Source organism: Fundulus heteroclitus, unplaced genomic scaffold (genome assembly GCF_011125445.2).
Source record: "Fundulus heteroclitus isolate FHET01 unplaced genomic scaffold, MU-UCD_Fhet_4.1 scaffold_260, whole genome shotgun sequence".
Taxonomy (NCBI): domain Eukaryota; kingdom Metazoa; phylum Chordata; class Actinopteri; order Cyprinodontiformes; family Fundulidae; genus Fundulus; species Fundulus heteroclitus.
In genome coordinates, this window is record NW_023396670.1 from 150,786 (window position 1) to 178,655 (window position 27,870).

Sequence of the window (27,870 nt, forward strand, 5' to 3'; positions counted from 1 at the left end):
TAGAGAGCATTCTGACCAGCTGTCTCTCTGTGTGGTGTCGAGGTGGCAGCACGTCCGACTGGTGGAAAACAACGGTTGTCAAGCTTCTGAAGTTTGCGCACGACACCACTCATGGGATTTATCTCTGTTGGTGACGAGTCCGCCTACAGGTGGGAGGGTGACCATCTGGTGACCTGGTGCAGGGAGAACAACTTAGAACTCAATGCTGTAAAAATAGTGGAGATGGTTGTGGACTTCAGGAAGAACTCAGCCCCAGCTACCCCAACACCCTCTGTGACTATATATAATATATTTCAGTCGTCAGTCAAGTCAAGTTATGTTGCGAGTTCAGTTGTTTTTTTTTTCTTTTCTTTGTTCAGTGGTTTGTGTTGTTACCACTGGCAAGTTCATGTCAGTAAGAAGAATTAAGTTTGTCAATGGAGGTTCAGTTCTGCTTGGGGCACAGGCTCGCCATGTCCTTTCAGAGAGAATCCATGGAATCTGATCCAGTAGTCTGATCCAGCTTTTTGATCAGCAACAACAAAAAAACCTAGCCTGCACACGATAATATTATTATCGCATTCAGCTAAATAAACTCACTTTATCAATTTTTACAGCATTGTTTTTTCTTCATTCCTCACATTTCCATTGCGATGTTTTACATGCACTTTAAAAATTTTTCCCAACTCAAAACACCGGAATCATCTTTAACCCATGTAAAACAAAAATATAAAATCCTTTTTAATTATGAAACTATGACCTGTAATTTAACAAATTACAGCATAGGTTTTTTTAATCCTCTTCCAAGTCTTTGTAAATCATGAGATGAAATACAGTTATCACCTTACCAAAGAGCATGAAATCCTTCTACATCCAATACTCTCCATCATCCATTGTATGGACGAAACCCAGCGCTGAACACAGAGAAATGTCGGACTGGATCAAATACTGCGTGTGTGATGGGTTCAAGTACCTCGCTCAACGTAGGAATTTACACATGTACAGCCTCAAGCTATTTAACTAAGATGTAAACGAGGTTTAAAATGTCTACTGTTTAGTTTGATATTAATGAACAGTCATAATTTTAATTTACATGTAGTATGGTTGAACTAAAAGAATTAACAGTGGGATGTTGATAAACTGACTGTATATTTGTATTGTAGTGCTGAACCATAGATTTACTTCTGAGTCAGTTAGCTTGCAGTTAGTTGACCTCCACGCAGATTTGGCTCTGAAGGAACAGTCTGTTAAGAGTGATCCTATATATATATATATATATATATATATATATATATATATATATATATATATATATATATATATATATATATATATATATATTAGTGCTGTCAAACGATTAAAAATTTTAATCGCGAATAATCCTATGATGTCGATAGTTAACTCGAGATTAATCGCAAATTAATCGCATATTTTATCCTTTTATTTCTGAAAGTGTAATAGCCTATTTGGGCATTTTAATATGCAATTTTGCAATAAATGACACTAATAAAATACATGCTTGTACAAAAAATATTTTTGTTATTTTTCAAGCACTTTTCAGAATTGGTATGAAAACATCCTGGTGCCAAATGTTAAACTCTGGACTATAATGGCTATATGACTAATCATGATACCCTGATGTTTACACCATGTGTAAACAAATGTGTAAATACCTGTTTTCATGCCGATATATTTTTTTTGCCTCTTAAACAAAAGGTATTATGCATACATATAAATTAATAAAAATTGAACATTTCGATAAAGTCATAAGTTTTGTTCATTTCTTCACTCTCTCTCTCTCACACACACACATCTAATTCTGAGCTTTCACAACAACAACAATAATTTCTTTGAATATTTTTGCTTGCTGTTTCTATCCATATTCATAGAGTTTAAGCCTGGAAAAAGGTTTTAAATCTCCAGGTCATTCCAGCCTTACACTTTGCTTGCAACTAAGCAGGAGCTTAATACCCTGAATGAGACTGTTTAGCAACTGTTAGTAACTCCAGGTCCTTCGTTTGGAAACGTGATTCATCCCTGGGTTGTCAAATACAGAGACAACAAATTAATAATCATTAAAGAACGGTTTATGGGTTGGGTTTCTGCAATGTTATCAACGTGTAAAAGCTCATCTTCAGAACCAATCTCTGCTTAAAATGGTGATCTGCACCAAGTAATCTACTTTCAGCAGTTATTGCACCGTAAACTGCAGAAAATACGTGCAGAGTTGCTCTGTCTGCCTTTACTACCGTCGGCTCCTATGGCGGAGGGATATTTCAGCTGGATACACTCAAATGTAGTGCAGGCAGGCCACTTAATAACCCCTATTTCGTCACTTATTTAAGACCCCAAATAAGCGATTTCACTTTCAGAAACCTGCCCAAAAAAAAACGCAACCCGTGACTCATGAAATTTAGAAGCGCTTTTAGAAAAAAGAAGCCCAAAGTCGCGTGTGTCCGATGTGTGTGTGTTTGTAGAGATCCATTCATGATCAAATGCGGTCCTCTGCTGGAATTTTTTAAAGCATTAGTGTAAATATATATATATATATATATATATATATATATATATATATATATATATATATATATATATATATATATATTATATATATGGATACATGGATACATACATGGATACATACAAAATTATTGAAGTGGACATCTAAGTTTTAATTGAATACCCCTTACTTAGACTATTAATGGTAAGAGTTGTTGTAGTTGCAAAAACAAGCCACGAGATGGAGCCCTTGCTTCATTTTCTGAAAAGCTCTTTACAATAGGTTTTTGTCAAACTATCTAAATAAATATTTATTTTAAATCAACGGTTTGCTCTAAAATTCTGAAAATATTCATGAATGTCCAAGAGTGTTTTATCTAACCACACAATTTTTTTGATGGTCATTAAAAAAATGGATTCAGAGAAAGAAAAAATTAAACTTTATAATCTTGTATCATTAATTTTTAAAATCTTGTAAATTGGTCAAAATCGCCTGGATTTTTATCAAACTGAAAGACATGGTTATTCTGGCTGTGCTTTACAGATAGAGGCCATTTTTATTGGCATTGACCAATATTTGTGGAAAATACATTGATTTCTCCATTTTACAAACTTTGAAAAAAACAGAGTGTGCAACTTTCAAAAACTGGAATACATGCAGTGAGAGAATTGTTGCACCTTATTCAAGGAATACATCCTTAAAATCTGAGCTTGTTACACCACACAAGTGATTTTAGGTGAATTTTTGAAGTTTTCAAGTTTTTTTCCACACTTTTGGAAATAGGCCCCGCCCACTTGTTTCAATAAATACCATATTTAATACTTTAGTTAAGGGCAATGTCTGGAAGGGAATGAAGAAGGTTTTGTAAAAATCCGATCAGCCATTCTTGCGTAGTAGATTTCTTGACATCACAGCGCCCCCTAGTGATGGACGATCCTCAAATGCGGGTCACATGTGCAAAATCTTATTTGGACTATGGGTTATGAAGGACATGTCAAAATCTGTTATGGTTTTAGAATAATCAGCAATTACATTTAGAGCTAGCTCGCTAACAATCACTTATTTTAGCGTTACTTTTCGAAAAAATCAAAATTCAAAAATCCGCCGCGATAACTTTTTTTATTTGTCCATGACACACTTATATATAAAGTTTTGTGCGGATTGCACAAAAAATGTTGGAGGAGTTTAACAAGAAAGGTTTAACCTTTGTAGCCATGTAGCGCGAAAACTAGCTGGGAAACGAAGAGTGTGCCAAATCTCTTTATTTTGCAGAATCATCCAATAAATAAAGTGCCATCAAGTTTTTGAGTGTAGGACCAGTAGTTTGGTCGTTACAGGCGTAAACGCATTGTCCTTTATTATAGCGCCCCCTAGTTGTTGAGGGGTCTGAATTTCTGGGTTTGAGTAGGGGCGCACGTTCTAAACTTAGATACCTGATCCAATTGATTCGTTACAAATCCTCGTGGGCTCCACAACGCGTTTTAATTCCGTAATAATAATAATAATAATAATAATAAATAATTTAAAAACACGAGAAAAACAATAGGGTTCTCTGCTCACAGAGCAGACGAACGGCATAGCCGTTCGCCTGCGCTGCGGGCTTGGAACCCTAATAATAAATAATTTAAAAACACTAGAAAAACAATAGGGTTCTCTGCTCACAGAGCAGACGAACGGCATAGCCGTTCGCCTGCGCTGCGGGCTTGGAACCCTAACTAGAACTGCAAGCAGTTATTAACGGGTTCCAAGCCCACGCACCGCCCCCTTTGAGCATATTCCTGGACTTCAGCATTCAACACCCTCTTTCAAGCCCAACTACGTCGCGCCCCCATTGAGCATGTTCCTGGACTTTAGCGTTCAACACCCTCATCCCACAGCATCTGGTGGAAAAACTGGAACATCTGGGCTTCAGTACACCCCTCAACACTTCCTCACCTCCTGACCACTGTCAGTCCGGGTCTGACAGACCACCTCTGATGTCATCATTCTCAGCACGGGCTCCCCTTAGGGCTGCGTCTGCAGCCCCCTGTTGTTTACTCTGATGACACACGACTGCACTACCAGGTTCACCCCCAATCACATCATGAAGTTCGCAGATGACACAAACTCATCAACAGCTCAGCTGTGGAGGTGGTTAGCAGCACCAAATTCATCAGGGTGCACATCACGGACAACCTCACCTGCTCTGTGAACACCACATCTGGTGAGGAGGGCACAGAAGCGCTTGTACTTCCTGTGGAGGATGAGGAGAGCCCAACTGCCCCCGCCCATCCTCACAACCCTCTACACAAGTACCATAGAGAGCATTCTGACCAGCTGTCTCTCTGTGTGGCGTCGAGGCGGCAGCACGTCCGACTGGTGGAAAACAACGGTTGTCAAGCTTCTGAAGTTTGCGCACGACACCACTCTCATGGGATTTATCTCTGATGGTGACGAGTCCGCCTACAGGTGGGAGGGTGACCATCTGGTGACCTGGTGCAGGGAGAACAACTTAGAACTCAACGCTGTAAAAATAGTGGAGATGGTTGTGGACTTCAGGAAGAACTCAGCCCCAGCTACCCCAACACCCTCTGTGACTATATATAATATATTTCAGTCGTCAGTCAAGTCAAGTTATGTTGCAAGTTCAGTTGTTTTTTTTCTTTTCTTTGTTCAGTGGTTTGTGTTGTTACCACTGGCAAGTTCATGTCAGTAAGAAGAATGAAGTTTGTCAATGGAGGTTCAGTTCTGCTTGGGGCACAGGCTCGCCATGTCCTTTCAGAGAGAATCCATGGAATCTGATCCAGTAGTCTGATCCAGCTTTTTGATCAGCAACAACAAAAAAACCTAGCCTGCACACGATAATATTATTATTGCATTCAGCTAAATAAACTCACTTTATCAATTTTTACAGCATTGTTTTTTCTTCATTCCTCACATTTCCATTGCGATGTTTTACATGCACTTTAAAAATTTTTCCCAACTCAAAACACCGGAATCATCTTTAACCCATGTAAAACAAAAATATAAAATCCTTTTTAATTATGAAACTATGACCTGTAATTTAACAAATTACAGCATAGGTTTTTTTAATCCTCTTCCAAGTCTTTGTAAATCATGAGAGGAAATACAGTTATCACCTTACCAAAGAGCATGAAATTCTTCTACATCCAATACTCTCCTTCATCATCCATTGTATGGACGAAACCCAGCGCTGAACACAGAGAAATGTTGGACTGGATCAAATACTGCGTGTGTGATGGGTTCAAGTACCTCGCTCAACGTAGGAATTTACACATGTACAGCCTCAAGCTATTTAACTAAGATGTAAACGAGGTTTAAAATGTCTACTGTTTAGTTTGATATTAATGAACAGTCATAATTTTAATTGACATGTAGTATGGTTGAACTAGAAGAATTAACAGTGGGATATTGATAAACTGACTGTATATTTGTATTGTAGTGCTGAACCATAGATTTACTTCTGAGTCAGTTAGCTTGCAGTTAGTTGACCTCCACGCAGATTTGGCTCTGAAGGAACAGTCTGTTAAGAGTGATCCTATATTATATATATATATATATATATATATATATATATATATATATATGGATACATGGATACATATATATATATATATATATATATATATATATGGATACATGGATACATATATATATATACATATACATATACATATATATATATATATATATATATATATATATATATATATATTATTAATCGCGATTAATCCTATGATGTCGATAGTTAACTCGAGATTAATCGCAAATTAATCGCATATTTTATCCTTTTATTTCTGAAAGTGTAATAGCCTATTTGGGCATTTTAATATGCAATTTTGCAATAAATGACACTAATAAAATACATGCTTGTACAAAAAATATTTTTGTTATTTTTCAAGCACTTTTCAGAATTGGTATGAAAACATCCTGGTGCCAAATGTTAAACTCTGGACTATAATGGCTATATGACTAATCATGATACCCTGATGTTTACACCATGTGTAAACAAATGTGTAAATACCTGTTTTCATGCCGATATTTTTTTTTTGCCTCTTAAACAAAAGGTATTATGCATACATATAAACAGTGGTGGAGAAAGTACTCATACAATGTACTTAAGTAAAAGTACAAATACACAGACAAAAATTTACTCAAGTAAAAGTCAAAGTACCACATTATTATTTTACTTAAGTAAAAGTAAGAAAGTACAAGCTTTTAAAACTACTTAAGTATTAAAAGTAAAAGTACTTGCCAACCATAATACCTAACAGCTTATATAATGTCATTAAGTGTACCTATCGCATTTAGTTTTAATAAATCAGTAATGTACCATATTAATGAGCAATGCTGCAGATAAAGCATGTTTTTATTGTGTTTACCCCCTGTGACAGTTTAGATTTAGATATTTTATTCTATGCATCAGAATTCCAGGGATCAATATCGACAGCGTTTAGCAACTTAACTTACCTCAATATGTTTTTTCAAATTTGATAGTGAATTTTTGAAAGATAGAATTTCATGCTTTTGGGGAAGGCAAAGGCGGCATTGGAATCTCCAGGAAGCGTTTTTTGACCCAGTTATTTCAAAGAAATCTTTTAAATAAGGCCATGGGTGGGGCAGGTCTTCTGGAGGATGACTATCCTTGGACTCCATTCTGGGAGTTAATGATTCTGCAGGTCCTGTGTACTGTGCTGCTCTTCTTGAGGGAGGGCCTAATGGTTATTTCCCGCTTTGGATTGGTTGAGCGGACTGATTCTGCTCTCGCCATTGGATACTTTCAAACTAACGAACAAATCAAAAAACCGAAATGCGTCTTGGATGTAACGAGTAACGAAACGCTGTATAGAAATGTAGTGAAGTAGAAAGTACAGATACTTACTGTTAAATGTAGTGGAGTAAAAGTAGAAAGTATCCATTATTAAATCTACTTAAGTAAAGTACAGATACACGGAAATTGTACTTAAGTACAGTAACGAAGTACTTGTACTTTGTTACTTCCCACCACTGCATATAAATTAATAAAAATTGAACATTTCGATAAAGTCATAAGTTTTGTTCATTTCTTCACTCTCTCTCTCTCACACACACACATCTAATTCTGAGCTTTCACACCAACAACAATAATTTCTTTGAATATTTTTGCTTGCTGTTTCTATCCATATTCATAGAGTTTAAGCCTGGAAAAAGGTTTTAAATCTCCAGGTCATTCCAGCCTTACACTTTGCTTGCAACTGGGCAGGAGCTTAATACCCTGAATGAGACTGTTTAGCAACTGTTAGTAACTCCAAGTCCTTCGTTTGGAAACGTGATTCATCCCTGGGTTGTCAAATACAGAGACAACAAATTAATAAGCATTAAAGAACGGTTTATGGGTTGGGTTTCTGCAATGTTATCAACGTGTAAAAGCTCATCTTCAGAACCAATCTCTGCTTAAAATGGTGATCTGCACCAAGTAATCTACTTTCAGCAGTTATCACCGGTTATTGCACCGTAAACTGCAGAAAATACGTGCAGAGTTGCTCTGTCTGCCTTTACTACAGTCGGCTCCTATGGCGGAGGGATATTTCAGCTGGATACACTCAAATGTAGTGCAGGCAGGCCACTTAATAACCCCTATTTCGTCACTTATTTAAGACCCCAAATAAGCGATTTCACTTTCAGAAACCTGCCCAAAAAAAACGCAACCCGTGACTCATGAAATTTAGAAGCGCTTTTAGAAAAAAGAAGCCCAAAGTCGCGTGTGTCCGATGTGTGTGTGTTTGTAGAGATCCATTCATGATCAAATGCGGTCCTCTGCTGGAATTTTTTAAAGCATTAGTGTAAATATATATATATATATATATATATATATATATATACATACAAAATTATTGTGTTTGTAGAGATCCATTCATGATCAAATGCGGTCCTCTGCTGGAATTTTTTAAAGCATTAGTGTAAATATATATATATATATATATATATATATATATATATATATATATATATATATATATATATACATACAAAATTATTGAAGTGGACATCTAAGTTTTAATTGAATACCCCTTACTTAGACTATTAATGGTAAGAGTTGTTGTAGTTGCAAAAACAAGCCACGAGATGGAGCCCTTGCTTCATTTTCTGAAAAGCTCTTTACAATAGGTTTTTGTCAAACTATCTAAATAAATATTTATTTTAAATCAACGGTTTGCTATAAAATTCTGAAAATATTCATGAATGTCCAAGAGTGTTTTATCTAACCACACAATTTTTTTGATGGTCATTAAAAAAATGGATTCAGAGAAAGAAAAAATTAAACTTTATAATCTTGTATCATTAATTTTTAAAATCTTGTAAATTGGTCAAAATCGCCTGGATTTTTATCAAACTGAAAGACATGGTTATTCTGGCTGTGCTTTACAGATAGAGGCCATTTTTATTGGCATTGACCAATATTTGTGGAAAATACATTGATTTCTCCATTTTACAAACTTTGAAAAAAACAGAGTGTGCAACTTTCAAAAACTGGAATACATGCAGTGAGAGAATTGTTGCACCTTATTCAAGGAATACATCCTTAAAATCTGAGCTTGTTACACCACACAAGTGATTTTAGGTGAATTTTTGAAGTTTTCAAGTTTTTTTCACACTTTTGGAAATAGGCCCCGCCCACTTGTTTCAATCATTACCATATTTAATACTTTAGTTAAGGGCAATGTCTAGAAGGGAATGAAGAAGGTTTTGTAAAAATCCGATCAGCCATTCTTGCGTAGTAGATTTCTTGACATCACAGCGCCCCCTAGTGATGGACGATCCTCAAATGCGGGTCACATGTGCAAAATCTTATTTGGACTATGGGTTATGAAGGACATGTCAAAATCTGTTATGGTTTTAGAATAATCAGCAATTACATTTAGAGCTAGCTCGCTAACAATCACTTATTTTAGCGTTACTTTTCGAAAAAGTCAAAATTCAAAAATCCGCCGCGATAACTTTTTTTATTTGTCCATGACACACTTATATATAAAGTTTTGTGCGGATTGCACAAAAAATGTTGGAGGAGTTTAACAAGAAAGGTTTAACCTTTGTAGCCATGTAGCGCGAAAACTAGCTGGGAAACGAAGAGTGTGCCAATTCTCTTTATTTTGCAGAATCATCCAATAAACAAAGTGCCATCAAGTTTTTGAGTGTAGGACCAGTAGTTTGGTGGTTACAGGCGTAAACGCATTGTCCTTTATTATAGCGCCCCCTAGTTGTTGAGGGGTCTGAATTTTTGGGTTTGAGTAGCGGTGCACATACTGTACTTGGATACCTGATTCAATGGATTCGTTACAAATCCGCATGGGCCGCCCAACGCGTTTTAGCGGAGAATAATAATTACCCGTAATAATAATAATAATAAATAATTTAAAAACACTAGAAAAACAATAGGGTTCTCTGCTCACAGAGCAGACGAACGGCATAGCCGTTCGCCTGCGCTGCGGGCTTGGAACCCTAATAAATAATTTAAAAACACTAGAAAAACAATAGGGTTCTCTGCTCACAGAGCAGACGAACGGCATAGCCGTTCGCCTGCGCTGCGGGCTTGGAACCCTAATAATAATAAATAATTTAAAAACACTAGAAAAACAATAGGGTTCTCTGCTCACAGAGCAGACGAACGGCATAGCCGTTCGCCTGCGCTGCGGGCTTGGAACCCTAATTATCAGATTCACATCCAGGCAATAAAAAGCACTACATATTATCATTATTCTAAATAAATAAATAAGGTAATTATTACAAAGGCGAATAAAAGAATAAGCTAATTAAAAGAGATATATACATTTATGTCTCACTGTATAATTTAATTTCTACCTACATTTATTAATTTGGTGGCAATTAATTGTATGCTTATTTATTTATTGAGCATTTATTGAGCGACAGGGGCACTCATCTCTCCTCCAGGCATGCCGCAGTGAAAATTAACGTTCATTGTAGGAACATGCCGTGACGTGTGATGTATGACATGAAGCAGTAGCATTCCATTGCACTAATAATTTAGATATTAAAATCATACACCAAATAATTTTCTAATGACATATTAAAATTATAGCCTAATGATATAAAAAAAAGTCGAGTCTTTTTCTCAATTTCCGAGTCAGAATGATCTGAATGTAGGAGTCCGAGTCCAAGTTCGAGTCATCAGTGCTCAAGTCCAAGTCAAGTCACGAGTCTCTAAATTTAGCTAATGACTCGGACTCGAGTTTGAGTCTCGCACTCGAGTACTACAGCACTGGAAGACCGTGACCCATACCTCAGTCATCGACGCAGGCACGGCTGTCCTGGGTTCAAGTCCCAGCATGGACCTTTGCTGCATGTCTTTCTCTATCTGTCAACCACATTCCTGTCAGCCTGCTGTCAAATAAGGGCCAACAGGGACACAAAAAAAACAATACCTCTGATTAAATATAACCACAGCAGATTGGTTCAGTGGATTTATATAAATGATACATTTGAAATAAATATAACCGGAAACATTAAAATAAAGCAGATCAATGCCAAACTGACAGCCTGTTGAATAACACTAATAAAAATGAAAAATTCACAATAAATTGTATCCACCAAAGGATTTGTCATGTTTCTACAGCATGAATCTGTCTTATATTGGTCAGTCATGTCCAAGGACATCGCAGGTGGTGTAAAAAGAGGTACTCAAGAATAAAGACCCCTTAGTTCTGACAAATGGTAGTACAACAATTTCAGTTTGGGGTTCTGGAGGAACTGTTCTGCATTCACCATCTACTGATTCACTTCTCCACAAACACCTAACAAAAGCAGGCCAACAAGGAACCCAGATTATTCACCAGAAAAGACTAAATAAACCCCTTGAATGAACCAGCGGACCAGTCTGTTTACACACCAGCAAATACAAAAACACTTCCATCCATCCTAACGGGTTCATGTATTCCAAATCCACAAAAAAAGGGACTTTTATTGGATTTTATTAAAAGCCAAATTCCTGGGGCGCAGCGGGTAGCGTGACACATATACTGAGGCCTCAGTCCTCGACGTGGCCGACCGGGGTTCGAATCCAACCCCTGGTCCTTTGCCGCATGTCTCTCCTTCTCTTCCACCCCCTTTCCTGTCAGCCTACTGTCAGAAAAAGCGAGCCGCGAAAAATCCCCCAAAAAAAATCATATCATTCATTTCATTTCTGTTTTGCAGCCATTACCTGTTGAGTGTTTTCCTCATCTATATTGCTGTTCCTGAAACTAAAATTAAAAGTACAAAAAAGACTGATTATTCATTTTAAGGGCAAATGTACCAATGGAAATCTTGAGACAGAGTGACAGATTACCGATGAATAACTGTGTAGTGGGTTTATTTAATTCAAGTTATTACATTTTTGTCAAGAACATTGTCTAAAAAAAGAACATAACACTTGATCTGTTGATACAGGGTTGCCGCCATAAGCATCAGAAGTTGTTAAAGCATTATTAATCACAAAATACTGGTCCAGAAATAGTTCCATGGGCTTCCCTGATCCTCCTTGTCAACCCTACAGTCCCTGAGTCTTTCCAACATATATTCATAAGAAGCAATTTTCTTCATGACATCTGTCCATTGCTTCAAACTTGGGAGCAGAAAGGATTTCCTGTGTTTAATCTAATCCTAGAGGCTGTAACTAAACCAACAATAAAAACACATAATGTTCCTTTGGATACATTCAGTATTAGGTCTGTCATCAAATAAATATACCACATTCTATGAAGACTCACTGGGGTATGGTATCATAGGATTTTGTATTGTGTCAATTCCCCTCTCACCTCCTACAATCCCTTAAAATCTCCAGTCACTCTTCTGGTCCCTTGTGAATTCACAGATCTTTCTCCCATAATATTTTATTATTTGTGGAATCATCTCTGGCTAAAAGTTTTGAATGTTTATAAAATGCAATAGTAGATATACCCTTTGACTGCCATTGCTTCTAATATACAGGCGTTTCCCCAATGCAGAGATCGGAATTTAGCCACAAGGGGCACACTTCTGTGCAAGGTGTGATAGTTTGACCATTTGATGTACTTTGACCATCCTTGTCAATGGCAACTGGATTTATCAAATTATCCTTTTGGGATAATTTCTCCTTTGGGCTAAGTGGTAAGCATAACCCCTCTCAATATACATCTAAGCTGGTCTTTTTCCAGTATTTAGCTAGTTTGGACATTTCAAAGGATAATCTCTAAACATAGAACATGTCCAAATGCAGAACCAAGAAACCTTCTTGACAAAACTTTGAGTCGGACTCTGTCTGACAGTCCCGAAGCTGTCACCGTGAATCTTATGCCGTTCTGCTAAAGTTTGTGCTTCACTGTGGTGAATGCTTTCCTTTTCTCCGCTAGCTCTTTGGTCATGTAGGGGAAAAAACGGAAAGAAGACATCCTTCCCATTTGAAGCCTTGTTTCCCTTTCACTGCAGCGATCATCTTGTCCCCTGCATATCGTCTTAGAAGCCGGTAAGTACCGGTCTTGGGGGTCTGTCAGCGTCCACTATTGGGACGAACCATTGGTGATGCAATTAAGTAATGTTCCACCCGTCCAAAGATGTTTCTTTCAAACCCTGTTATTCTCACATAATTTCTCTGTGATTTTACAAAATTTAAATGTGGTCCCACAATATTTCCCTCATCATCATCCTCTCGGTCTCTGCCAACCTCCTCTGCATCGCCGCAAACATTGTCTTCAACTCTGTTATTTCTTTAATTGTTCAAATATCCATAGCCACACTTTGAAGCATACTTATTTTAGTCTTTTCGGTAAACATGGTATCTCCAGTCACTCTTCTGGTCCCTTGTGAATTCACAGATCTTTCTCCCATAATATTTTATTATTTGTGGAATCATCTCTGGCTAAAAGTTTTGAATGTTTATAAAATGCAATAGTAGATATACCCTTTGACTGCCATTGCTTCTAATATACAGGCGTTTCCCCAATGCAGAGATCGGAATTTAGCCACAAGGGGCACACTTCTGTGCAAGGTGTGATAGTTTGACCATTTGATGTACTTTGACCATCCTTGTCAATGGCAACTGGATTTATCAAATTATCCTTTTGGGATAATTTCTCCTTTGGGCTAAGTGGTAAGCATAACCCCTCTCAATATACATCTAAGCTGGTCTTTTTCCAGTATTTAGCTAGTTTGGACATTTCAAAGGATAATCTCTAAACATAGAACATGTCCAAATGCAGAACCAAGAAACCTTCTTGACCAAACTTTGAGTCGGACTCTGTCTGACAGTCCCGAAGCTGTCACCGTGAATCTTATGCCGTTCTGCTAAAGTTTGTGCTTCACTGTGGTGAATGCTTTCCTTTTCTCCGCTAGCTCTTTGGTCATGTAGGGGAAAAAACGGAAAGAAGACATCCTTCCCATTTGAAGCCTTGTTTCCCTTTCACTGCAGCGATCATCTTGTCCCCTGCATATCGTCTTAGAAGCCGGTAAGTACCGGTCTTGGGGGTCTGTCAGCGTCCACTATTGGGACGAACCATTGGTGATGCAATTAAGTAATGTTCCACCCGTCCAAAGATGTTTCTTTCAAACCCTGTTATTCTCACATAATTTCTCTGTGATTTTACAAAATTTAAATGTGGTCCCACAATATTTCCCTCATCATCATCCTCTCGGTCTCTGCCAACCTCCTCTGCATCGCCGCAAACATTGTCTTCAACTCTGTTATTTCTTTAATTGTTCAAATATCCATAGCCACACTTTGAAGCATACTTATTTTAGTCTTTTCGGTAAACATGGTATCGAGGTCACGAGATAAATAATCTGCCGACCCTTTGTCATGGTTTTGATGTGTCTAACCCACATGTAGTATATACTCAAGAGGCGCGGAGCAGTTTCAGATGTTTATTTAAAGCAGGGGAGCACGAGCGGATCTCAGGCGATTTATGGTTCTCGCAGCCAGGGAAAGAAAGTACAGCCGGGCTCGGGCGGTCTGCGGACAAAGGAGAAAGTTACATCAGCTCACGGAGCAAGGGGAATGGTGTTACTTTGTTTCTGCTTACCGCCAAGCGCCGCGATCTAGCCGGGGGGAGTGGAGCGGAGAGACGGACCCAATCAGCGACCCTCCTAGATGGCAGATGGTGGTGGGGAGACAGGCGGGCGGTCAGGAGGGATCCGTGCGGGTCCCGAGCAGCAGCTGAATGGATGGGTGGTTTGAGGAAAGCTGGAGTAACCAGAGCAGTTACGTAGGTGTCCACGGATTAGTTTGTTTGAGCCGAATGGGCACCGGAGACAGAGCTCACGGAGGACCGAGGAACACTCGGGACGAAGGGGTGACCTGAGAAGCAGGAAATACGGTTAAAACTCTGGGAAGGTAAGCTGTCATGTAACAAGGACCTCTTAAGCATACCAACACTTGGCTACACTCTGGCATCGTCCAGCAGTCCAAGTGCTGTCTTTATAGTGCAGCCCCGCGCTGCTGAACGAGCCGCAGGTGTGTACCACGCTCCGCGCCCACCTGTCAACTCCAGCCACCTGTGGGGAAAGCAGATGAGGCGGGGCCGGCAGAAAACTGCACGACGCTGCCCGCAGGGTCCTGACACCCTTATTTGATATTTGGCATAATAAAAACAGTAAATGTAAAGATGTCAGTTCAGTATAATTTTATTTGTGTTCATTTGAAAGATTCAAACCAATGATTAGAAAGTACTATCATTTTGACCATAACATTTTGCCATTACAATATGAGATAAAGGGTTTGTCTTTGGAAAACATTAATTAAGACATACTCAAGTAGGGATGTAAAGCTTCTAGGTTTGCAGAAACAAACAAGTCCATAAATGAGCAGCATGCTCCTTAGAACGAGCCCAGAGCTAAATGTTTACAGAGGACAAGTCATGTCTCATTCTTTACCAGCTAAATGAAGCATCCCATCAGTTTGAGCTGAAAAAAAATAAAATCTAAGAAGCATTCTAAACAGATGTCAGATCTGATGAAGCAGCATCATCAGTGAGCTGTCCTGATCAGGTCACTGAGAGCAGCTTCGTCCTGCATAAATTTGGCCTTTAGGTGAGCGATCATCTCCTCTTGTTTCAGGTCATTAAAGTCACAGTCTCTTTGTGCAGTTGACCCCAGAGGCTCCATCTGCCCATCGCTTCCATTGCACTCATCTTCTTGACAGTCCATCTGATTACAATCCAAATCATTGGTGCAGACCGAGTCTTCTTCCTCGCCCAGGTCATTTACCTCATATTCTCTACTCACCCTGTTGGTTGGGTCTTTCTGATTCTCCTGAGGCTGTGTGCAAGAAGACCGCAGAGGCTCCTCTGAGAACTCTTTTCTGGCAGCTTTATTACCCTGACTCTTACTCTCTGCCCTGTGTCTACTGTGAGGGGGACGAGGAGCTGAATTCTCAGCCCTGACTGCAGAGTCATTTTTTCTTTTCAGCTCATCAGCCTTTTCGCAGTGCTTTACTTTACCTGCATCAGCTTTTATCTTCCGTTTGCCACGGATGAGCTCCTGAAAAACACAAAACAGAACCACATCAACCTTACAGTGTCTCTTAAAGGAACGGTCTCACAGTAAACTCCTCATTTGTTCATTTTCTTTGGTGCGGTGAGACAATTTCATATTCAGGATATGAATTCATGACATTTACGTTCTCAAAAATGCACATTAAAAGTGGCTCTATATTATTTCTATGGGAATGGAAAACAGAGCTTGCACATTCCAAGCAGTGGATCAGGGGACACATCTGCCAGATGCCCCGCTCAGGTCCCACACCAAGAATTGTATCCAGCCCTCTGAACCATTTGGCTGAAAATAGTGTTACACCGATACAGATACCGATACCAGAATGGGATGGGGCCCCGATCCAGCACTAAAATGGCGGTACCGATGAGTACCAACAAATAGGGCACCGATACCATTTTGATGTTTGTATGTCACTTGAACGCAGCCTTCTCTCTCCCGACTAGTATTATACATGTTATATAAATTCATGAAAGTTGCACTATTTTGGCATTTGAGAGCCAAAACTCAGGGTTTAAAAGAGATTATTCAATTATTAATGTAATTTTACTGTCTTACTGTTGCACTATTATACATGTTATAATTTCTTGAATGTTGCACTATTTTGGCCTTTGAGAGCCAAAAGTATATTCAACTATTGTCACCCATTCCAGGTAGGCAATAAAAGGTTCTACTACCCTAAGTAGTATGCAGTTCTTCATACACACACACAATCAATTTCAAACAGATGGTATCGGTCAATACTGCACAGCATCGGTGCAACACTAATTGAAATTAACATAAGGCTGTTGCTATGCCATGATCCTAATAATGTCTCCCAAGTGTTGGGTCATCCACGAGTACATGATAAGGAGTAGACCTGGAAAGACACAGGTGGGTACCTTGGTCTTTTGGAGCCATTTTAACTGTTGATTAATTAAATTAAAGTTTATTCCATCCAATTAACTGATAGGATCCACTTAAGGACCTTCTTTGATTGTTCTAGCATGGCTGCCATCCAGAAGAGGAAGCTGGCGCTCATTCTAAAGCACAGCCAGACCACAGAAGTTTGAAGAGAAACAATCATGATGGAGGCAACATGAAGTGGTCCAAACAAGAGTCCAGTGTGCAAAATGCACTTTTTGTGGTTCTGTTTTTAAGTATAAACACTCATGCTCCTTACATTACCACTTAAGAAGCATGGAGCATCGAGAATGTCTCAACCAGAACTCACTGATGCGCTTGGTAGGCAAAATGTGATGACGGAAAAGCGGAGGGCACTATGCAAAACAAATTGTAACAGTAAAGCTTTTGTCATCGTGTCCGTCTCCATTATAACTTCTAGCAGGGCTGGGAGTGAGCTGAAAAAGGGCATCCAGAAGGCAAAGCACAGGTACCAGCACATCAAGGACCACTTCAACAGCAATAACCCACGCAACATATAGAGAGGCATCAGGACCATCACAGATTTATAGGCAGTGACCAGCAGCTCAGTGATGACCCAGCTCTCCCTGACACCTTAAACGTCATCTTTGCCTGCCGCACCTCTCCTAGCAGTAGAAGGATTGAACATCGTTCTCAGCCAGAGGTGCAGCATCAGCCTCATGTCCTGCAGCTGCACCGAGTGACCTCCACCTTAAAGAAGATCACATCAACTAGGCTGCAGGTCCAGATATGGTGTCTGGTCGGACGCTAAAATCACATGCTGATTAACTAGCAGGGGTCTTTCTGGACATCTTCAAGAACCTTTATTGTCACCATGTGTTACAATGGTGACATTTCCTTTAAGGCAGTGACCACCTTAGGATCTACATGGATAACATAACACAAAGACATACAGACTTAGTATTTACAGTTTTCCTTCTAATAATGAACATTAAAGCCTGTTAAAAAAAAAAAAAAGTCTTGGGCATTGATACAATTTGTATCTGAGGCCAAGAAGTCAGATATCAGCCCCATTGACCAAAAATTTGAATTACAAATGTTGCATTAATTAACCCCTCAGCGCTCCTTCAATTACACACTCATGCCGCAGTATTTTTTATGCAGTAATCTGAAGCCTTCATTTACATTCCCTGAGAAATAAGTGTGCAAATAGGCATTATCGGTTGTGTTATTGTAACATGTGACAGACAAACTTCTCAGCAGGGGGCGATGGCCCTCAAGGCTTTTGAAAGGAGGCTTTTTCTGTGTTCAATGGTTTTTGGATTTAATGCTTCTGAAGCATTTACCTGATGGAAGTCTACAGCCAATAATACACTGGGGGAAACCCTGTATGAGTAAAACTGAATAAATCAGAAGCTTTTAAGTAAGGACTGGAGTCCAGCCCAGTCTCACAACACTGTAACCAGCTGTAGACAGGCCATGTATGATCTGGTCAATATTTAAACAGATATTTGCAGACATTTTTTGTGTCACCTTGTGATAAAGTAGCCTAATATATGTCTTCAGATCCTGAAAATACTTATCAAATTCACAACAAATTCTAGGAAATAATACTGGTTTGTTCATGATTTAACAATAAGAAAGAGCCTGGGCAAAAACCCTACTGGAGAATTCTAAGGTCAAAACGCTACATGACATACCAAAAAGAACATAAAGGCAACCTCAATATTTCCAGAAAAACATCTTTACGGTCCAAGACTTTTGGGAAAATATTCTGTGGACAGATGAGACACAAGCGGACCTTTTTGGAAGGTGTCAATCACATCTAACACAGCATTTCAGAAACAGACCATCATGCTAACAATCAAAAGTGGCAGTGGTAGTGTGATAGTCTGGGCTGCTTTGCTTCCTCAAGACCTGGGGTCCGTTCTTGATACGTTGCTTAAAACATCCAAGATCAAATGAGACATCCAAGATGATTTCATCCGGCTAATCATGATCCGGCTAATTGGGTTCTTCGAACACACCTGTTGTTTATGATTAGTATCGCTGGATTGCGTTATCTGAGACAACTGCGCGTTCATGCGTTTGTTTAAAAGGGGAAATGTATCGATAGTAGAAACAATGATCAGCAACGCTGCTATTGGCTGTTCAGCATGGCCAAAGAACACCCACAGTTTTTCTCCCAAGCAGAGCAAGAGCTTGTAAGGTTATGCAAAATTTGTGTCATTAATTAAAACGACAGGGAACACCTCAAAGTCTGCTAAAGCCAGGAGAGAGAGCTGGCAAAAAGCAGCAGACAAATTAATGCGTAAATACTGTCCATGGTAGATGTTTCTATCACTTTCTACAGTATGAATTTTTGCATTTTAATAATCTCATATTTACTTTGTTCTTTTATGTCAGAGCCTTCACGGGACCCACTAGAACATGGGGACAAGTCTAAGTGAAATACAATAATATTCTACAAAATGGTAGCCTTTAATTATTATACTTTATTTTAAAAAGGCACTTGTTATGTCAAGAGATCCAAATTTCAGTGTCATTCCTTAGACACTGGAAGTAAAGGACACGTGCAAACTGGGAATTTTAACAAAAAAAAAATCTTTATCCGTAAAATATTAAAATCTTCCTTTTCCAAGTCATCCACAGTTTACACGGTAAAATTGTATTGCTCCGTGTCTAGATAATCCATCCATAGTTTTTTCTATTACAATATACCGCTCGACAGGAAGCAAGCCTTTCAAAGTAAACTAAACTTTACAATAAAATAGCCCAAACAAATCTTCTTACTGAATAGGATAAAAATAAAAAGCAAACCATCATACAAATAACTTAAATTTTTTTTTTTTTTTTTTTAGATTTATGGCTCTAACACACCCCCCTCCCTGGGCTGCCACCTTACCGTGGTGGAGGGGTTTGAGTGTCCCAATGATCCTAGGAGCTATGCTGTCAGGGGCTTTAAGCCCCTAGTAGGGTCACCCAAGGCAGACAGGTCCTAGGTGAGGGACCAGACAAAGCGCAGCCCAAAACTCCCCTTATGATGAGTACGATTGTTGGACCTCGTGTTCCCTCGCCCGGACGCGGGTCACCGGGGCCCCACTCTGCAGCCAGGCCTGGAGGTGGGGCACGTTGGCGAGCGTCTGGTGGCCGGGCTTTTGCCCATGGAGCCCAGCCGGGCTCAGCCCGAAGAGGTGACATGGGTCCCCCTTCCGATGGGCTCACCACCTGTCGGAGGGGCCAAAGGGGTCGGGTGCATTGTGCAACGGGTAGCAGTAGAGGGCGGGGACCTTGGCGTTCCGATCCTCGGCTGCAGAAGCTGGCTCTTGGGACATGGAATGTCACCTCTCTGGTGGGGAAGGAGCCTGAGCTTGTGCGCGAGGTTGAGAGGTTCCGACTAGAGATAGTCGGACTCACCTCGACGCACCGCTCTGGCTCCGGAACCAGTCTCCTTGAGAGGGGCTGGGCATTCTTCCACTCTGGAGTTGCCCATGGTGAGAGGCGCCGAGCTGGGGTTGGCATACTTGTTGCCCCCCATCTCGGTGCCTGCACGTTGGGGTTTTCCCCGGTGAACGAGAGGGAGGCCTCCATCCGCATTCGTGTGGGGGGACGGGTTCTGACTGTTGTTTGCGCTTATGCGCCAAACAGCAGTTCAGATTACCCACCCTTTTTGGAGTCCTTGGAAGGGGTACTGGAGAGTGCCCCTCCTGGGGACTCCCTCGTTTTGCTGGGGGACTTCAACGCTCACGTGGGCAATGACAGTGGGACCTGGAGGGGCGTGGTTGGGAGGAATGGCCCACCTGATCTGAACTCGAGTGGTGTTTTGTTGTTGGACTTCTGTGCTCGTCATGGATTGTCCATCACAAACACCATGTTCAAGCATAAGGGTGTCCATATGTGCTCTTGGCACCAGGACACCCTAGGTCGCAGTTCAATGATCGACTTTGTTGTCGTTTCATCTGATCTGCGGCCGTATGTCTTGGACACTCGGGTGAAGAGAGGGGCGGAGCTCTCCACCGACCACTACCTGGTGGTGAGTTGGCTCCGATGGCGGGGGAGGAAGCCGGTCCGACCGGGCAGGCCCAAACGCACTGTGAGGGTTTGCTGGGAACGTCTGGCAGAGTCCCCTGTGAGGCGGAGCTTTAACTCCCACCTCCGGGAGAACTTTAAACACGTCCCGAGGGAGGCGGGGGACATTGAGTCTGAATGGACCATGTTCCACGCCTCTATTGTTGAGGCGGCTAGTCGGAGCTGCGGTTGCAAGGTTGTCGGTGCATGTCGCGGCGGCAACCCTCGAACCCGCTGGTGGACACCAGCGGTGAGGGAAGCCGTCAAGCTGAAGAAGGAGTCCTACCGGGCTTTTTTGGCCTGTGGGACTCCGGAAGCAGCTGATGTGTACCGGCAGTCGACTCGGCTGGTCGCCGAGGCAAAAACTCGGGCGTGGGAAGAGTTCGGAGAGGCCATGGAGAAAGACTTCCGTACGGCTTCGAAGCGATTCTGGTCCACTATCCGGCGTCTCAGGAGGGGGAAGCAGTGCAGTACCAACACTGTCTACAGTGGGGGTGGTGTGCTGCTGACCTCGACTCGGGACGTCGTGCGTCGGTGGGCGGAATACTTCGAAGACCTCCTTAATCCCACCAACACGTCTTCCATTGAGGAAGCAGAGCCTGAAGACTCTGAGTCGGGTTCTCCCATCTCTGGGGCTGAGGTTGCCGAGGTTGTTAAAAAGCTCCTCGGTGGCAAGGCCCCGGGGGTGGATGAGATTCGCCCTGAGTACCTTAAGGCTCTGGATGTTGTGGGGCTGTGTTGGTTAACGCGGCTCTGCAACATTGCGTGGACATCGGGGGCAGTTCCCCTGGATTGGCAGACTGGGGTGGTGGTCCCCCTATTTAAAAAGGGGGACCGGAGAGTGTGTTCCAACTACAGGGGAATCACACTCTTTAGCCTCCCTGGTAAGGTCTATTCAGGGGTTCTGGAAAGGAGGGTCCGTCGGATAGTCGAATCTCGGATTCAGGAAGAGCAGTGTGGTTTTCGTCCTGGCCGTGGAACACTGGACCAGCTCTATACCCTCAGCAGGATTCTTGAGGGGGCATGGGAGTTTGCCCAACCAGTCTACATGTGCTTTGTGGATCTGGAGAAGGCATTCGACCGTGTCCCCCGGGGGATCCTGTGGGGGGTACTCCGGGAGTATGGAGTACCGGACCCTTTAATAAGGGCTGTCAGGTCTCTGTACGACCGGTGTCAGAGTCTGGTCCGCATTGCCGGCAGTAAGTCGGACTCGTTTCCGGTGAGAGTTGGACTCCGCCAAGGTTGCCCTTTGTCACCGATTCTGTTCATAACTTTTATGGACAGAATTTCTAGGCGCAGCCAAGGTGTTGAGGGGATCCGTTTTGGTGGCCTTAGGATTGAGTCTCTGCTATTCGTGGATGACGTGGTCCTATTGGCTTCATCAGGGCGTGATCTACAGCTCTCACTGGAGCGGTTCGCAGCCGAGTGCGAAGCGGCCGGGATGAAAATCAGTGCCTCCAAATCCGAGACCATGGTCTTGACCTGGAAAAGGGTAGAGTGCCTTCTCCGGGTTGGGGAGAATGTGCTGCCCCTAGTGGAGGAGTTCAAGTATCTTGGGGTCTTGTACACGAATGAGGGGAAGATGGAGCGGGAGATCGACAGGCGGATTGGTGCAGCGTCTGCTGTGAAGCGGGCGCTGTACCGATCCGTTGTGGTGAAGAGAGAGCTGAGCCAAAAGGCAAAGCTCTCGATTTACTGGTCGATCTACGTTCCTACCCTCATCTATGGTCACGAGCTTTGGGTCGTGACCGAAAGAACGAGATCCCGGATACAAGCGGCTGAAATGAGTTTTCTCCGTAGTGTGTCTGGGCTCTCCCTTAGAGATAGGGTGAGGAGCTCAGTCATCCGGGGAGGACTCAGAGTAGAGCCGCTGCTCCTCCACGTCGAGAGGAGCCAGTTGAGGTGGCTCGGGCATCTGGTCAGGATGCCTCCTGGACGCCTCCCTGGTGAGGTGTTCTGGGCACGTCCCACCGGGAGGAGGCCCAGGGGAAGACCCAGGACACGCTGGAGGGACTGTCTCCCGGCTGGCCTGGGAACACCTTGGGATTCCTCCTGAGGAGCTGGCCCAAGTGGCTGAGGAGAGGGACGTCTGGGCCTCCCTACTGAAGCTGCTGCCCCCGCGACCTGATCCCGGATAAGCGGAAGAAGACGGACGGACGGACGGCTCTAACACCAATTTTTCCTCTTTAAAAGCCACTGTTAAATGATGTGTTTGTCTGTTTATAACAGCCACCAAGAAAATCTCTCTACAATTACACTGTTGCGCTGTGCTAAAGGATCCTGTCTATTGTGCAATACGCGATTAATTCGAAAAACTCTGCAAATTATTCTTGCAACAGGTTGCTATCGTAAAAATGGACATGGCTACGGCAGACTTCCCTATCTCCTCCGCTTATACAGCCATGATCTAATCTTGTTTACATGAAATAAGCCTGCTCGAGAGCAGGCTTAAGCTGGCGCACATGTTGCTATGACAACAAGTGCAGGATGTCTTTCGAAGAACCAAACGATCCAAGATCATGCCAAATCGTCAACAATGAAATCCTGCTAACTGAGTTAGCGACGTACGAAGAACGGACCCCTGGGCAATTTGCCACAACTGATATAGGAGAATAACATCAGTACTGGACCATAACTTAGTATAACTTTGGCTATGCAGAACAATGACCCAGAGAACAGTCACCATGGCAATTTCTAAATGGAAAAAAAAAAAAAAAAGCATCATGCTGTAAGGCCCTGGACAATATTTCAATAACAATAGATAATGATCAGTAGATGTGTAGTGCAATACAAAAAAATAGGGGGTCAATATAAAGTTCAGTAGAACAGTTCTTTTGCATTCTAGCCTATCATGTAGGTTAATACTACAGTCATTACACCCTCCAGACCAATCACAAACAGACCCAGGAATGCTCTGTCACCAAGCTCCACCCCCTACTAAGAGATCAGAGAGGTCATCTTTTGTTTTGTTTTTTAAACTTGGTTGGTTGGTTGAATAAAGGGTTAAGATTGAATTCAGTGTGTTCTTTACCTAAAAATAGGTAATTAAACAACAGGATAAAATGGCCAAGGCTGCACTTAAAATATTTGTTTTAAATTTTTTTAGACAAATTATCAGTCTTGATTAATTTGATTTCCATTTCATCTATGTTTTTTTCCATATCTTCCAGCCCCATCATGCAGACAGTCAAACTTGGTGGTGTTATGATAGTTTGGGGCTGCTATGCTACTTTGAACCTTGCATTTTTGCATTTATCTTTGTCTGATATTTAAATGTGTTTGATGAGCTGAAAAATGCAAGTGCAACAAAAGAATAAAAACAAAATAAAACTATAAGGACAAATACGTACTTTTTCCACATTACATTGATTTGTGTGATAATTTGATCTGAAGTGGAACATGAGGAACTTTACAAAGTTATTCAGTTTAAATTAATCCAACATGAAGTTTCTTCAAGTTTGGTCCAGACACACCACACTAATAAAGAAGTTGATACAGAATCCTGTCGATAAATGACAGTTACATACATGAGCCTCTAGTCAGATTCCGCATCTTTGTTTAGCAGTATGGTCTCCCAGATGGGAGCTGGTAGAGGTTCCACAGCTAAGGAGTGACCCAGTCAGAGCTCATAGATGTTACTTGTTTGCTAGATAAATTACCTTTGTGAAGCTTGCAGATGGCAGCCCAGAGGTTGAAGGAATGGCAGCGTGGGTGGGTGACTTCAGTTCTGGTGTCATCTGTTGTCCTCTCCTGGCCTTCCTGATGCACAGGTAAATCTGCCCCTTGTACACAACAACAGCATTATGATTTGCCAGCTGCATTGAGTCCTGACATAAATGCTCTTTATTGGATGAATGTTTTCCAGCAGAGATGTTCTTGAGCACATCCCTGGCAGTTCGGTTGGAGGATACAAAAGACATTTTCAAAGGACCGCCCTGAAAGTCTGAGGCTAGAAATGCGTTTTCAGCCAAGTCGCTTTCTTTGTGCGAGGCAGATCCCTGTCCTTTTCTTCCAATCACTGCTGGACAAATCCATATCACATCTGAAGAGTCAGGCTTCCTGGAGGAGTCGATGTCAGAGAGGGGAAGGCCGATTCTTCTGACAACTGACTTTGGTAAACTCTTCAGGGGGATGTTTTTCACTTCAGCCTCGGTAGGGATGTAGATTTCCCATTCACTACAGACCTCCATGCTGTTTAGATCCACCTGTGTCTAATGAGAAATGGATAAATTGTAATAAATCCAACTGACATGTAGTTTAACTTCTGACTCAGCCTTATATTACTTTAGCAAAAATGAGATGTACTTTTTTTTTTAATGTATTTCCAATCCCAAAACGGAAGCAATTACAGGCTGCACTGAAAAAACCTTTACTGAAAGAAGACGACTCAATGTTCCAAATTTTCTCTATCAATTAGGTGTTTAAATTAGGTTAGAGGAAGCACAGATGTTAGAAGCCATTTAAACATGTCTTTCTTTGAGGTGAAAGAGAGCAAGATTTTCAACTGATAACAGGGAAGCTAAGAAGAGTACAGCAAAGTCGCTCTGTTTTCTTCTGAACTTTCATCCTCTAGACTTGTTCCTTTAAATCAAAGTTAAAAATCGATTTGTTTAGTAAGGCTACATTTAAATGTTAATGTTCTATTCAAACTGTTGTAGTTCACTGAAACATAAGATTAGGTTTGTAGTCTTAGACATTTGACCTTCTGCTATTGTTCCACTGCAATGTACTTTCCTCGGTTTGCTTTTCTTATGTTCTGTCCACGTACATCAAATGTGGTACAAATAAACCTGAACATGCTGTATGTGGAAATGTCGGAAGCTAAATGGAAACTTCAGAGCTAGGAACAGCCTTGCCCAAGCCTATCAATGCTACTAAATCTGTTAAGCTGTAAAGACCAAAGTATTTTTTTTTTTTCTTTGCTTCAAAATCTTTGTACAGGCCTGTTTTTACAGTGATGATACTCTGACATGCTTCATTTGCTAGGTATGCATACACATAGGAGAAACATCACTCTGCATTGTACAATGCGTGTGATGTGCTTACCTATATACAATATATAGTTTTTTTTATAGTTTATAAAAACAAATTTGAACTGCCTAAAACCTGTATCAGCAGGTCAAAGCTTCATAAAAACAGATGATCGTAATTCAGCAACCAAACTCTGCTGCTGCCTCTCTATTAGTTCGCCCTTTTAATTTTCAATACTTCCGCCAGTAAAAGAGAAAGAACCAGTTTGTACAGAGCTCCCTCCTTCCAGCTGCTGATCACGCCCTGCTAAGCTAAGCTACATCCCTGAGACTTCCTCTCATTCCCAGCCGCTGTCAGCACCAACAGGCCTCCCAGACTGACTGCCTTTAAGCGGCATTAACCCGTCAGGATGACAACGGACAGAAAGAAGCCAAACCAGCCTCGCTCCTATCGGAACCAAACGCTGCACTGAGCAAGCTGTTGCTTCGGTGAGGAGGCTCAACGAAACCACATCAGCTGCTACAAAGCTAAATATTACCAAAGAAGCACTCACTACAACAGTCCTACAACACGACTTTATCACCTACCTTGATGAGGAAGTGCTTGTGCGGCTAAGGATCACCTTTCATGGAAGTACCCATAGACATCTATGGAAGTACCATGAGCTATATAGCTCAGTGGGAAGTACCTGTTCGGTTCGCTGTGGTACCGCCAAGTTTCCGGTACGGGTTTTTTCGGAATAAAAGCGCAGCCAAACACTTCACTTCAGGGAGAAGCAAGTTTTTTTTTTTTTTTTTTTTTTTTTTTTTTCCAGTTAAAGAAAAAACAAATCCAACAACAATATACAAAATATACAAATAACAAATATGCCAGGGGGTATGCCACAATAAACAAGTACATAAAGTCAGGAGGAAAGACAAATAAACTGACAAACATATTGTAAGGCAGTTTAAGCTGTTATGGGCATAAAATAATGTTTTTTGTATTTTGTTTGATTTCTCCGAGCCTAGTTTTAAGTCAGTAAATACAGCGCAGTCATCTAGAATCTAGATAACCTGAGATTATCGCGAGAGTGTTGTTATCTTTTGTTAAATTGTAAAGGCACTCAATGCTCACTGTATGGACACTGCTAAAACGCTGTCTGTGCCAGAGCGAGAGGCAAAACAACGCAGTGTATCAACCGCCAGCCGTGTCTGTAACTCACCTGTTGCCGGAGCAAGTAAAGTTCAGTTAAAGAAGATTTCTTGTCGTGTTCTTCATCAGAACATCCACGCACCTCCATGCCACCGCAAGGTAAAACACGACAACTGGTGTCAGAAGTGAGATTTTTAAACTTCTATCTGTTAATCCAAAGAAAAAAAGAAAAAACTACATCCCGAGGCATCCTGAGCTAATAAACCAAGTTACGCTACGACTTATAAGGCAGAAGAAAGTAGTGAAGTTACCGAAGCGCATCCGCGCACAACTTTCGGTGCGGTCCTTTCACAATAAGAGCATAACAGGAAGTGCAAGAAAGACCTTAAAAAAATAAAATAAAAAAATGACAGAAGAATTGCAAGGCGCTACATCAGCCATTGGAGAGGCAGAAACAGCTCCTAAATGGTTACAGGCTCTCTTGGAAAATTAAAATCAACAAAAAAGAAACCTTCAGATGATGCTGGCCCCTGTCATTTCACACATTACAGGACAATCGGCTGCACAACAACCCACACCATCACTTATTGCCAATGGGGGGGCAAACATAATCCCAACACAGACAAGAGAAAGGCATGCACCTGAGCCAAGTGTCTCTTTTGATGTGACTACTAGACCAAGGGATAATGTGTCCTTCGCAGCTGAACTGGAGGTCATAAATCAAAGATCTCGAAGCACAGGGCCGTCAAGGCAGACTATAGCTTCTGAATCTGACAGTAGACGCAGGGAAATAAGAGACTCTGAGCGTGAAGCTCAAAACACACCTGCTTACCATGATGATAGGAGGCAAAATATTT

At 41.3% G+C, this 27,870-nt stretch overlaps 1 protein-coding gene across 3 annotated transcripts; it reads right to left on the bottom strand.

The window, feature by feature from the left end:
• Positions 1-14,356: 14,356 nt before the first annotated feature.
• Positions 14,357-27,191, bottom strand: si:dkeyp-110g5.4 (uncharacterized protein LOC561637 homolog). 3 transcript variants are annotated; one of them, XM_036129963.1, is made up of 5 exons: positions 27,084-27,191; positions 24,568-25,119; positions 14,856-15,964; positions 14,509-14,783; positions 14,357-14,438 (listed from the first exon to the last, which is right to left on the bottom strand). In XM_036129963.1, exons 1-3 carry the CDS (start codon positions 27,159-27,161, stop codon positions 15,452-15,454), a joined length of 1,143 nt encoding a protein of 380 aa, XP_035985856.1. In that variant the 5' UTR covers positions 27,162-27,191; the 3' UTR covers positions 14,357-14,438; positions 14,509-14,783; positions 14,856-15,451. The 3 variants fall into 3 exon arrangements, with proteins under 3 accessions (XP_035985856.1, XP_035985855.1, XP_035985857.1); XM_036129962.1 differs by having other exon boundaries at positions 14,509-15,964; XM_036129964.1 differs by lacking the exon at positions 27,084-27,191 and adding an exon at positions 26,467-26,608 and having other exon boundaries at positions 14,509-15,964.
• Between the last annotated feature and the right edge of the window lie 679 nt (positions 27,192-27,870).

What these genes read in the sequence shown, in the direction of transcription:
- si:dkeyp-110g5.4 (XM_036129963.1), bottom strand. Translation starts at nt 27,161, where the DNA reads ATGGAGGTGCGTGGATGTTCTGATGAAGAACACGACAAGAAATCTTCT. An exon ending in TTTACTTGCTCCGGCAACAG is followed by an intron (nt 25,120 to 27,083) that starts GTGAGTTACAGA and finishes ATTTCTCATTAG; the next exon opens with ACACAGGTGGATCTAAACAG. An exon ending in CATCTGCAAGCTTCACAAAG is followed by an intron (nt 15,965 to 24,567) that starts GTAATTTATCTA and finishes TGTGTTTTTCAG; the next exon opens with GAGCTCATCCGTGGCAAACG.